A 13,529-nucleotide genomic window follows, 5' to 3' on the forward strand; every position below is an offset into this window, starting at 1 on the left:
GTATAACTAGGAAGTGGGGTTTACACTGAAATGAATGGAGAATTTAAACTTTTTGTAACAAGAGTTGTATGCTGTAAATGAGCATGTGGTCAGGAATACCTGATTTAAGAAGAGGGGACAGATATAAGTATTCCTAGAGTAGGAAAGGTAGTACAGACCTTAGATAATGTGTTGAGAGGGGCAGCTGGTTTGATATTTGATTATTACCTGGTGGAGATGAGGATGAAGATTTGTAGGAATTTTGGAAGAAAAAATGATATTGGTGAGAAGAGGGTGATGAAAGTAAGTGAGCTTGGAAAAGAGGTTTGTTTGAAGAGATACCAGGAGAGATGAGTATAGAATATTAAGAAAGAGTAAATGAAGTAAAGGGAATGGATAAGGAATGGGAGGTATTTAGGGAAGCAGTGCTGGCATGTTTGTGGCATATGGAAAGTGGGAGTTGGGCATGTGAGAAAGGATATTGAGTGGTGGGATGATGTTTTAAGTTGCAAGAGAAAGATGTGATAAAAGTAGTGAGAGTGATAAGGAGATGTACTAAGAAAAGCAGCAGAAGGTCAAGAGGAAGGTGCAGGGGCTGAAAAAGTATCAGCAAACTTCAGGAAGTAAAAAAAAAATGTTTTGAAAGGAAGTTGATAGTGTAAAGAAAATGAAAGAAAAATGGAAACAACAAATGGGGAAGTGGTAGCAGGCAGAGATGAGGTGAAGAGGAGTTGGAGTGAGTGCTCTAAGATTGTTTAATGTAATGTGTTTGATAGTAGCATGACAAATGTGGGATGTATAGGGGAGGTATGCAAATAGAGTGATTCATGGCAAATATTTGGTGAAAAGAGGAAATGTGATCAGATTGGTTGGGAGGAGGAGGGGGGGGGGGTAATGGTTAGTGTTCCTGAATGTGATACATTATTCATGGGCCACCCAAGGTTGAACACAGATTCAAATCCTGGTTGCAGCAGTTGGTCCATAGTCCATGAATTATGTACATGCGTATATATGTATATGTCTGTGTGTGTATATATATGTATACGTTGAGATGTAGAGGTATGTATATTTGCGTGTGTGGACGTGTATGTATATACATGTGTATGTGGGTGGGTTGGGCCATTCTTTCGTCTGTTTCCTTGTGCTACCTCGCTAACGCGGGAGACAGCGACAAAGCAAAATAAATAGATAAATATATAAGAGTAAATGTGAATAAGAGCAAGGTAATTAGGTACAGTAGGGTTGAGGGTCAAGTCAATTGGGAGGTAAGTTTGAATGGAGAAAAACTGGAGGAAGTAAATTGTTTTAGATATCTGGGAGTGGATCTGGCAGCGGATGGAACCATGGAAACGGAAGTGGATCATAGGGTGGGGGAGGGGGCGAAAATCCTGGGAGCCTTGAAGAATGTGTGGAAGTCGAGAACATTATCTCATAAAGCAAAAATGGGTATGATTGAAGGAATAGTGGTTCCAACAATGTTGTATGGTTGCGATGCGTGGGCTATGGATAGAGTTGTGCGCAGGAGGATGGATGTGCTGGAAATGAGATGTTTGAGGACAATGTGTGGTGTGAGGTGGTTTGATCGAGTAAGTAACGTAAGGGTAAGAGAGATGTGTGGAAATAAAAAGAGCGTGGTTGAGAGAGCAGAAGAGGGTGTTTTGAAATGGTTTGGGCACATGGAGAGAATGAGTGAGGAAAGATTGACCAAGAGGATATATGTGTCGGAGGTGGAGGGAACGAGGAGAAGTGGGAGACCAAATTGGAGATGGAAAGATGGAGTGAAAAAGATTTTGTGTGATTGGGGCCTGAACATGCAGGAGGGTGAAAGGAGGGCAAGGAATAGAGTGAACTGGATCGATGTGGTATACTGGGGTTGACGTGCTGTCAGTGGATTGAATCAGGACATGTGAAGCGTCGGGGGTAAACCATGGAAAGCTGTGTAGATATGTATATTTGCGTGTGTGGACGTATGTATACACATGTGTATGGGGGTGGGTTGGGCCATTTCTTTCGTCTGTTTCCTTGCGCTACCTCGCAAACGCGGGAGACAGCGACAAAGCAAAAAATAAATATATATATACTCCTGAAACAGGAGTTGTGGGAGTATGTGATAGAGTGTAAGAAAGTAAATTCTCGATTAATATGGGTAAAACTGAAAGTTGATGGAGAGAGGTGGGTGATTATTGGTGCATATGCACCTGGGCATGAGAAGAAAGATCAAGAGAGGCAAGTGTTTTGGGAGCAGCTGAATGAGTGTGTTAGTGGTTTTGATGCACGAGACCGGGTTATAGTGATGGGTGATTTGAATGCAAAGGTGAGTAATGTGGCAGTTGAGGGAATAATTGGTATACATGGGGTGTTCAGTGTTGTAAATGGAAATGGTGAAGAGCTTGTAGATTTATGTGCTGAAAAAGGACTGATGATTGGGAATACCTGGTTTAAAAAGCGAGATATACATAAGTATACTTATGTAAGTAGGAGAGATGGCCAGAGAGCGTTATTGGATTACGTGTTAATTGACAGGCGTGCGAAAGAGAGACTTTTGGATGTTAATGTGCTGAGAGGTGCAACTGGAGGGATGTCTGATCATTATCTTGTGGAGGCTAAGGTGAAGATCTGTATGGGTTTTCAGAAAAGAAGAGTGAATGTTGGGGTGAAGAGGGTGGTGAGAGTAAGTGAGCTTGAGAAGGAGACCTGTGTGAGGAAGTACCAGGAGAGACTGAGTACAGAATGGAAAAAGGTGAGAACAATGGAAGCAAGGGGAGTGGGGGAGGAATGGGATGTATTTAGGGAATCAGTGATGGATTGCGCAAAAGATGCTTGTGGCATGAGAAGAGTGGGAGGTGGGTTGATTAGAAAGGGTAGTGAGTGGTGGGATGAAGAAGTAAGAGTATTAGTGAAAGAGAAGAGAGAGGCATTTGGACGATTTTTGCAGGGAAAAAATGCAATTGAGTGGGAGATGTATAAAAGAAAGAGACAGGAGGTCAAGAGAAAGGTGCAAGAGGTGAAAAAAAGGGCAAATGAGAGTTGGGGTGAGAGAGTATCATTAAATTTTAGGGAGAATAAAAAGATGTTCTGGAAGGAGGTAAATAAAGTGCGTAAGACAAGGGAGCAATGGGAACTTCAGTGAAGGGCGCAAATGGGGAGGTGATAACAAGTAGTGGTGATGTGAGAAGGAGATGGAGTGAGTATTTTGAAGGTTTGCTGAATGTGTTTGATGATAGAGTGGCAGATATAGGGTGTTTTGGTCGAGGTGGTGTGCAAAGTGAGAGGGTTAGGGAAAATGATTTGGTAAACAGAGAAGAGGTAGTGAAAGCTTTGCGGAAGATGAAAGCCGGCAAGGCAGCAGGTTTGGATGGTATTGCAGTGGAATTTATTAAAAAAGGGGGTGACTGTATTGTTGACTGGTTGGTAAGGTTATTTAATGTATGTATGACTCATGGTGAGGTGCCTGAGGATTGGCGGAATGCGTGCATAGTGCCATTGTACAAAGGCAAAGGGGATAAGAGTGAGTGCTCAAATTACAGAGGTATAAGTTTGTTGAGTATTCCTGGTAAATTATATGGGAGGGTATTGATTGAGAGGGTGAAGGCATGTACAGAGCATCAGATTGGGGAAGAGCAGTGTGGTTTCAGAAGTGGTAGAGGATGTGTGGATCAGGTGTTTGCTTTGAAGAATGTATGTGAGAAATACTTAGAAAAGCAAATGTATTTGTATGTAGCATTTATGGATCTGGAGAAGGCATATGATAGAGTTGATAGAGATGCTCTGTGGAAGGTATTAAGAATATATGGTGTGGGAGGAAAGTTGTTAGAAGCAGTGAAAAGTTTTTATCGAGGATGTAAGGCATGTGTACGTGTAGGAAGAGAGGAAAGTGATTGGTTCTCAGTGAATGTAGGTTTGCGGCAGGGGTGTGTGATGTCTCCATGGTTGTTTAATTTGTTTATGGATGGGGTTGTTAGGGAGGTAAATGCAAGAGTTTTGGAAAGAGGGGCAAGTATAAAGTCTGTTGGGGATGAGAGAGCTTGGGAAGTGAGTCAGTTGTTGTTCGCTGATGATACAGCGCTGGTGGCTGATTCATGTGAGGAACTGCAGAAGCTGGTGACTGAGTTTGGTAAAGTGTGTGGAAGAAGAAAGTTAAGAGTAAATGTGAATAAGAGCAAGGTTATTAGGTACAGTAGGGTTGAGGGTCAAGTCAATTGGGAGGTGAGTTTGAATGGAGAAAAACTGGAGGAAGTGAAGTGTTTTAGATATCTGGGAGTGGATCTGGCAGCGGATGGAACCATGGAAGCGGAAGTGGATCATAGGGTGGGGGAGGGGGCGAAAATTCTGGGGGCCTTGAAGAATGTGTGGAAGTCAAGAACATTATCTCGGAAAGCAAAAATGGGTATGTTTGAAGGAATAGTGGTTCCAACAATGTTGTATGGTTGCAAGGCGTGGGCTATGGATAGAGTTGTGCGCAGGAGGATGGATGTGCTGGAAATGAGATGTTTGAGGACAATGTGTGGTGTGAGGTGGTTTGATCGAGTGAGTAACGTAAGGGTAAGAGAGATGTGTGGAAATAAAAAGAGCGTGGTTGAGAGAGCAGAAGAGGGTGTTTTGAAGTGGTTTGGGCACATGGAGAGAATGAGTGAGGAAAGATTGACCAAGAGGATATATGTGTCGGAGGTGGAGGGAACGAGGAGAAGAGGGAGACCAAATTGGAGGTGGAAAGATGGAGTGAAAAAGATTTTGTGTGATCGGGGCCTGAACATGCAGGAGGGTGAAAGGAGGGCAAGGAATAGAGTGAATTGGAGCGATGTGGTATACCGGGGTTGACGTGCTGTCAGTGGATTGAATCAAGGCATGTGAAGCGTCTGGGGTAAACCATGGAAAGCTGTGTAGGTATGTATATTTGCGTGTGTGGATGTATGTATATACATGTGTATGGGGGGGGTTGGGCCATTTCTTTCGTCTGTTTCCTTGCGCTACCTCGCAAACGCGGGAGACAGCGACAAAGTATAAAAAAAAAAAAAAAAAAAAAATATATATATATATATATATATATATATATATATATATATCCCTGGGATAGGGAAGAAAGAATACTTTCCATGTGTATTCCCTCCATGTTGTGGAAGGCAACTGTTTGGGATGGAAGTTGGGCCTCCTTGGAAATTCTCCCTTGCTGTTTTACTTTTCCAAAAGAAGGAACAGAGAAGGGGGCCAAGTGATGATTTTCCCTTTAAGGCTCAGTCATCTGTTCTCGACACTACCTTGCTAATACAGGAAATGGCAAATATGCATAAAAAAACTAGACCCTCAATTTAATTGGGGGAAGGGGTGACTGTTAATGCCAAAAGTCTGTTGAATCATATGTAACTTATAGGCCTTATTTAGATACAATATATTGTAATACAGTATACAGTTCACATGCTTTCTTTTAACTCCTCTAACACTTGATGCCATTTTGAATTGTAAAGATTGCAAAATTGTTTAATAAATAAAGTCACAATTCTCTGTATACAACCTGATGGCACAAGAGCTTGAGGCAGACAGAGAGAGAGATAAATATTGTATAGTTGTTAATGTACTCCACCTGCCTTAGGTTACAATGTGTGTAAAAAGTCACCTTTAGTGAGGCTGTCATTGAGAGTACAATCTTGTCAAAAAGAATTTCATTCCAAAGGAGTCTACATTTCTTTGCTGTTGGAAGTAGCACCACCTTGGACTGCAGGAGCCTTTAGGAACAAAAGTTGTAGGTATAAATGGAATTCTTTCTTGAAAATTGGTCCTAGGGTATTTATGAATGAAAATATATAATGTATATACAACTTATAAGATGACTTTAATTGGAATGATCTCACCATTCCCAAAAATTCAGTCATGGGAATCCATCCAGCTCGAATCTTGCGTCAGCGGAGTATTCCTCCACCAACGGTTCTCGTACAACGTAAACTTGTGCCGGAGGTTGAGGATATAGTTACGGCAAATGGTTGGAATGCTGGCATTTGGGCTAAGGATAATGGCTTTTATGGGTGGAAAAATAGAAATTGGTGGAAGGATAAAGACTCAGGGACAAGTGGGGATGTCCCTCATACACATGATGTGGTGACGGTTATGATATATGTGATGCTGTGTCTTCTGCTGGTCCTCTTCGGTCTGTTCATGTCATGCTTCACACTTGTGACAGGTACAACATCAGGTTCTTTTACAGCCACTTTGATTCTTAGATTTTAATGTGTTGTTTGCATAGATGCATTATATCCTTTTATTTTCTTTCTTTTTGTACAAAGAATATAGGGTCTAATATGAAACACTGTTGATTATGAGTTATTATTTTGTAAAAGTTTAGGAATGAATACAGTAATTACTGGTTAAGTTGATATAGTTAGATAACAGAGTCAGAGAATGAAAACTGAGTTATGTAGCAGCCAAAAGAAAAATGGTCAGATTGAGAATATACAGGTATACAGATATACATTAAAGTTTTAGTGCCTTTGGTGATCAAATCAGCTCTTTAGTCAGCTTATTTGAAGTTTGTTCCATTATCTAAAACTGAGCTACTTGGAGCTCCATGAGGATCAGATTAAGAATTTACTGGTATATAGATTAAAGTTTTGGTACCTTTGGTGGTCAAGTCAGCTCCTTGATCAGATTATTTGAGGTTTAAGTGTAATTAACTTCTTTGTGCTTTGTGACCTATTCTAGTTTTAAAGTGATGATTTTGTGTACATTTAGTACTTCTTATGAAGAAAGTAGATGTCATAAATCTTGTACACTTTTTTTTACAATTGGTTATTATCTTCTTTTCCTTTTAGGAAAACAGATGCCATAAATTGTTTGCAGAGTATATTTTTAATGTAAACAGCTGCATATTATCCCGCTAAATTTTTCATGATCAGTGTGCAGCATTGGGAATTTTTAGACTGTTTTTTGTCATTACCTATTTCTTGTATTCCCAGCCACAGTGTTTCTGTCAACTCTTACTCCGAAGTTCTACGTTGCCCTCACAGGGACTTCCTCACTTATATCTGGACTTATTTTGGTGAGTACCTAATTTAGTTTTGTTCCATCAGTTTTTGGTACTAAAGTTTTTTCTTTTAGTTCGTTCCTTATGAATGAATTCTTTTTCTGCTTACTTCCTGCCATTTTGAATATTATTTGACAATTACATCTCCAAACATATGAGCAAATATTTATGCCTTTAAGCTCCAGAGACTTCTCTGGTTTACTGTGATTGCTCATGAGTCCTAATTTAACCCATTAACATGATGCTCCCTCTATACCATATCACTCTAGTTTTTCTAACAAGAAAATACCTTTCTTGTTCCTAGAGGTTCTGGCCCAGATGCCCTTATCTGTATTACTTAATGGTTTTGTCTCCTTAGATTCTCTTTCCCATGCTCACCATTTTTACAACACATATGTTTGTGAGTCTCTCTTCTCTCATCATGTCTTACATGATCAGTTAATGTCACACCTCATATTGTCCTCAAACATTTTGTTTCCAGAATGTCCACCTTATCTTTTCTTTTGCATTCATGGCCTAACACATTCACACAACTGTAGGACTGCTGCACCTTTAGACATGCCCACAACATTTTCAGGACTGTTTACATATCTTCAAACATGCCTGTCTTTGCCCAATAGGACACTGACATTTCCCTTCTTATACTGAACTCCTTAATTTGCCCTGGATCTCAGCTTTCTTTTACCCAATGACTCACTTCAATGCCCATGGGACTATCCAATTCCATGTCTGATCTATGGTGCCTAAAGCACCATAAACCTGACACCATGGCCTTTTCCATTTAATTGATTCAGTTTTATTAATTCCGTACTTGATTGCCATTTCTCACGTTATATGGTTGCAAGCCATGGGCTATAGATAGGATTGTACAGAGGAGGTTGTATGTATTTGAGGACAATATGTGGTGTCAGGTGGTTTGATAGAGTAAGCAATGAAAGGGTGAGAGAGATGTGTGGAAATAAAAAGAGTGTGGTTGAGAGAGCAGAAGAGGGCATGTTGAAATGGTTTGGACATATGGAGAGAATGAGTGAGGAAAGGTTGACAGAGAGGATATATGTGTCAGAGGTGGAGGGAAGAAGGAGAAGTGGGAGACAAAATTGGAGGTGGAAGGATGGAGTGACAAAGATTTTGAGAGTTGGGGCTTGTATGTTTAGGCCCTGATCGCTCAAAATCTTTTTCACTCCATCCTTCCACCTCCAATTTGGTCTCCTGCTTCTTCCTTCCACCTCTGGCACATACATCCTCTTTGTCAATCTTTCTTCACTCATTCTCTCCATGTGTCCAACTATTTCAACACACCCTCTTCTGCTCTCTCAACCACACTCTTTTTATTACCACACATCTCTCTTACCCTTTCATTACTCACTCGATCAAACCACCTCACACTGCATATTGTCCTCAAACATTTCATTTCCAACACATCCACCCTTTTCTGTAGTAGGGGTTGAAAATAAAGGACAAATGAGAGTTGGGGTGAGAGAGTATCATTAAATTTTAGGAAGAAGATGACCTTGTTTTGGAAGGAGTTGATGTGTGAAAGAAAGATCAAATGTGGACATCAGTGAAGGGAGCAAAAGGGGAAGTGATAACAGGTAGTGATGGAGTGAGTATTTTGAAGGATTGTCAAATGTGTTTGATGATAGAGTGGCAGATGTAGGGTGTTTGGGTGTCGGAGTGGTATACACTGACATAAAAACATGGTTTGGTAAAAAGAGAAGGGTGGTGAAATCTGGGAAGGCAGTGGGATTAGATGGTATTGCATTTGAATTTAATAAGAAGGTGGGGGTGGTGACTATATTCTTGATTGGTTGGTAAGGATGTTCAATGTATGTACGGATCATGGTGAAGTGCCTGAGGATTGAAGGAATGCGTTTATAGTGCCATTTTATAAAGAAAGACAAAGGGGATAAAGATGAATGTTCAAACAACAGAGGCATAAGTTTGTTAAGTATACCAGCCTAAGCCAGGTACTAGTTTATCGACTAGCCCTGAGAGGAGGATAAATGCCTGGGTTGGGTTTAGGCTTGCTGCCATGCTTGGGATTCTAACCCCTGCTGGTCTGACCACAGGCTGGACTTCGATGACATATGGTTAGTGATTCTAACCACCACACTGTGAGTAGTTTGTGTGTATGTGATGACCTATTTGTAATTACCTATTTTTACATTAGGGAAAAAGTTTTAAACTCTTGAGGCCCCCATGTCTATTACATTTTATACCATCCAGAAAACTTCAAATTTTGTAAGCTGCTGACATTCATCATCTTGCTTAGACCACTCCAACCATCCAACCTCGACCACCATCTTTCTCATCATCTGATCGTAGCATCTGGTAACTGATACTGTTCCTCATGAAGAACTTTTTACTGTCGTTATTGTCCAGTTGATTGTGTGTGTGTGTGTGTGTAATCAGTTAAATGGGGACGTATGAATAGTAATTTGGTGGAAATCCACAATTGTTCACCTTGGATACCCACCGAAGTACTGTAATTCTTTAAATGTGCTTTATATATGCTCTACAATGCCAGATTAAAAGTTTCAGTATTGTTTAGTGTAAAAGATAATTGTGTACAAATTGTATTTTTTGCATTAATTACCATGTACATGAAAAAATGGTAATTTTAGGGAAAATTACAGATGAAACCAGAATGTATGAATGCCTTTAATTCTTGTACTGTTGTAAGTGAATATATTTCAAGTTTTATTGTACCAGAATGTATAATGCCCTTAATTCTTATGCTAGGAAATTTTATTTTTAGAAGTATATATAGGCCCCAAGTTGAAAGTAAGGATTTCCTTAATTCGGCAGAATTGTAACTAAAAAACATATTTTTTTCAGATATTTGAATGGTGGTATTTTCGAAAATATGGCACATCATTTATTGAACAAGTTTCCCTCAACCATCTTAGTCCATGGATTGGTGGGGGAGAGAACAACAGTGCAGAGAGTACCACTACTAACTCTAACAACAACAATAATCAACAGAGTGTGCCAGGTAATTTTCTTTTTTGCACAGACATACCTTGTGATTTGGTTGTCAACAACATCACAGCATATCCTCAATTTTGTGTTGCTTACACAGCATAGCAAACACAAGGAATTGATTTTTTACATCACCATCACCATTGTAAGGCAGTTGTGTATTGAAAATATATCAGTAATGTGCATCCTTAAAGTAGTTTTTGCTCTGCCATGGTAAACACTGATGGATTGCTTTGTACATCATAATGCTTTTTTCCCCTGGGAGCCATACCTTAATCAACAACTTAACCATGTTCCTAGCATCAAAGCTCCATTTCAGATACTTTTATTTACTTATTTATTATATATAATGGCCCATCCACTCATATACACACATATATGTATGTACATAAGTGCCCACATACTCACATGTGCATGCATATACATATCAACACATACATACACATATGCAGACATTACATACATACACATGTACATTTTCATACATGCTTGCCTTCACCCATGCCTGTCGCTACCCGCACCACAGGAAAACAGCATCGCACTCCCCTGCTGCATTGAGGTAGCACTAGGAATGCAGATGAAAAGGCAACATTTGTTCACACCTAGTCTCTAACTGTCATGTGTAATGCACTGAAACCACAGCTCCCTATCCACATCCAGGCCCCACAGACCTTTCTTTCCATGGTTTACCCCAGACGCTTCACATTCCCTGGTTCAGTCCATTGACAGCATGTCTACCCTGGTATACCACATCATTCCAATTCACTCTATTACTTGCATGCCTCTCACTCTCCTGTTTGTTCAGACTCTGATTGCTCAAATTCCTTTTCACTCCATCCTTCCACCTCCAATTTGGTCTCCTGCTTCTCTTTGTTCCCTTCACCTCTGACACATATGTCCTGTTTGTCAATCTCTCCTCTTTCATACCCTCCACATGTCCAGACCATTTCAACACACCCTCTTCTGCTCTTTCAACCATACTCTTCTATTTCCACACATCTCTCTTCCCCTTTCGTTACTTAATCAAACCACCTCACACCACATATTGTCCTCAAACATCTTATTTCCAACACATCCACCTTCCTCTGTACAGCCCTATCTATAGCCCATGCCTCTCAACCATATAACATTCTTGGAACTACTATTCTTTCAAACATGCTCATTTTTGCTCTCTGAAATAACGTTCTCTCCTTCCACGCATTCTTCATTGCTCACAGAACCCTTGCCCCCTCCTCCACCCTGTGACTCACTTCCACTTCCATGGTTCCATCCACTGCAAAGTTCACTCCCAGATATCTAAAACACCTCGCTTCCTCCAGTTTTTCTCTCTTCAAACTTACGTTCCAATTAACTTGTCCTCCAACCCTACTGAACCTAATAACCTTGCTCTTATTCACATTTACTCTCAACTTTCTCCTTTCACACACTTTTCCAGACTACATCACCAACCTCTGCAGTTTCTCACATGAATCAGCCTTTAGAGCTCTCTCCAAAACTCTTGCATTTACCTCTGTAACCACCTCAACCATAAACAAATTTAGCACCCATGGGGACATCACACACCCATGCTACAGACCAACAATCACTGGGAACCAAGCACTCTCCTCTCTTCCTTCCCATACACATGCCTTACATTCTTTGTTAAACCTTTTCACTGTTTCTAGCAACTTACCTTTCTCACTATATTCTCTAAAACCTTCCAAGCAGCATCTATATCAACCCCATCATATACCCTCTCCAGATCCATAAATGCTACACACAAATCCATTTGTTTTTCTAAATATTTCTCACATACATTCTTCAAAGCAAACACCTAATCCACACATCCTCTACCACTTCTGAAACCACACTGCTCTTCCCAGTTTGATGCTCTGTACATGCCTTCACCCTCTCAATCAATACCCTCCCATATAATTGCCCAGGAATACTCAACAAACTTGTGCCCTTGTAATTTGAACACTCCTCTTTATCCCCTTTACCTTTGTACACTGCCGCTGTACATGCATTCCTCCAATACTCAGGCACTTCACTATGGTCCATACATACATTGAATATCCTTATCAACCAATCAACAACACAGTCATCATCTTTTTTTAATACATTCCACTGCAATACCATCTAAACCTGCCGCCTTGCCAGATTTCATATTCCACAAAGCTTTCACTACCTCTTCTCTCTTCACCCAATCATTCTTCATGACCCTCCTCTACATACACCACCCAGACCAAAACACCCTATATCTACCACTTTTATCATCAAACACATTCAACATACCTTCAAAATACTCACTCCATCACTATCTGTTATCACATTCCCACTTGCTCCCTTCACTGATGTTCTCATTTCTCTTGTCTTACACACATTATTTGCTTCCTTCCAAAACATCTTTTTATTCTCTAGAATTTAATGATTCTCTCACCCCAACTCTCATTTGCCCTCTTATCACCTCTTGCACCTTTCTTTGACCTAACCTAACCTAAGCTTGCCACTTTCTTTCATACATCTCCCAATCATTTGCACTACTTCCCTGCAGATATTGTCCAAATGCCTCACTTTTCTCTTTCACTAGCAATCTTACTTCTTCATCCCACCACTCACTACCCTTTCAGATACTTATGGAACTTTATATTGTATCCCAGCATGTAAATATTTCTTTGGCTTGAAAACCTTTTCTTAGGCTTGCATATTATTTGAGTTAAGCCCCTTATAAGATTTAGCCTGGCACTTAGCATTAGTCATAATTTGAAGAAAGTTACACCTTTGGCTGTGGAACTTAGTACAGATTTTTTTTTTGTAGACTATTTTTGTCCATTTCTCATTTCACTTCCAGGGACTGTTCTCTGCAGGTGATAAACAGTGTTCTGTGGAACACTGTGCTAGTTTGAATCATTTATAATTCAGAGTACTGTAGTGTTATCAGTTTTTTTACCATTTGATATGATTGCTGTGTTTCCTGCAAGAGTTGATATGCAGTTTTACAGGAACTGCAGAATGTACCTAACAGTTGTAACTGTCAACATTACTGTATTGTCATATTTGATTTGGCTTTCCCTTTGAATAGATTTTGTAGTTAAGATTTCCTGTAGTAAAAGTGGTTGATGCAGATTGGATGCATTCTAGAGGATAGGCAGAATTAGATTTAACTGTTAAGAGCGCAGTAACTTAAACATACTTTGAGTTTAATGGATTATCATATAATTTGATGAATCGTATAATTATTTTCAGAATGTAAAGTTTGGCGCAATCCTCTCAACCTGTTTCGTGGATCAGAATACCAACGGCTAACTTGGTCGACAAAGAAGGAGCCATTGACCTATTATGACATGAACTTGTCTGCACAGGATCATCAGACTTTCTTCACATGTGAAGCAGATGCTGGAAAGCCTGAATATGAAAGTAAGATCTTTGTACATGATAAGTTTAAACCAGTGCTTTTCTTAAAGAAAGCTACATTTCTTTTTTACATTGAATAAGGAAAACAGCTTATTGGATGTGTATTATTTACTATGGAAGTGGACAAGGGAGACATTAGGGTAGATGGATGGGAAGGCAGATG

General features: G+C 40.0%; 1 protein-coding gene across 8 annotated transcripts in view; it reads left to right on the plus strand.

Moving 5' to 3' along the window:
- Positions 1-13,529, plus strand: part of LOC139767451 (protein ST7 homolog) — a 136,314-nt gene that overhangs the window by 68,151 nt on the left and 54,634 nt on the right. For 4 of the 8 annotated variants that reach the window (XM_071696865.1, XM_071696889.1, XM_071696897.1 and 1 more), the window contains 3 exons: positions 6,924-7,006; positions 9,830-9,986; positions 13,199-13,369. In XM_071696865.1, the coding sequence (XP_071552966.1) occupies positions 6,924-7,006; positions 9,830-9,986; positions 13,199-13,369 (411 nt within the window). Of the gene's footprint in view, positions 1-5,176; positions 5,717-5,842; positions 6,152-6,923; positions 7,007-9,829; positions 9,987-13,198; positions 13,370-13,529 lie in introns of those variants that run through there. The other 4 variants (XM_071696856.1, XM_071696906.1, XM_071696846.1 and 1 more) reach the window with 4 other exon arrangements.

Source organism: Panulirus ornatus, chromosome 4 (genome assembly GCF_036320965.1).
Source record: "Panulirus ornatus isolate Po-2019 chromosome 4, ASM3632096v1, whole genome shotgun sequence".
Lineage (NCBI taxonomy): Eukaryota > Metazoa > Arthropoda > Malacostraca > Decapoda > Palinuridae > Panulirus > Panulirus ornatus.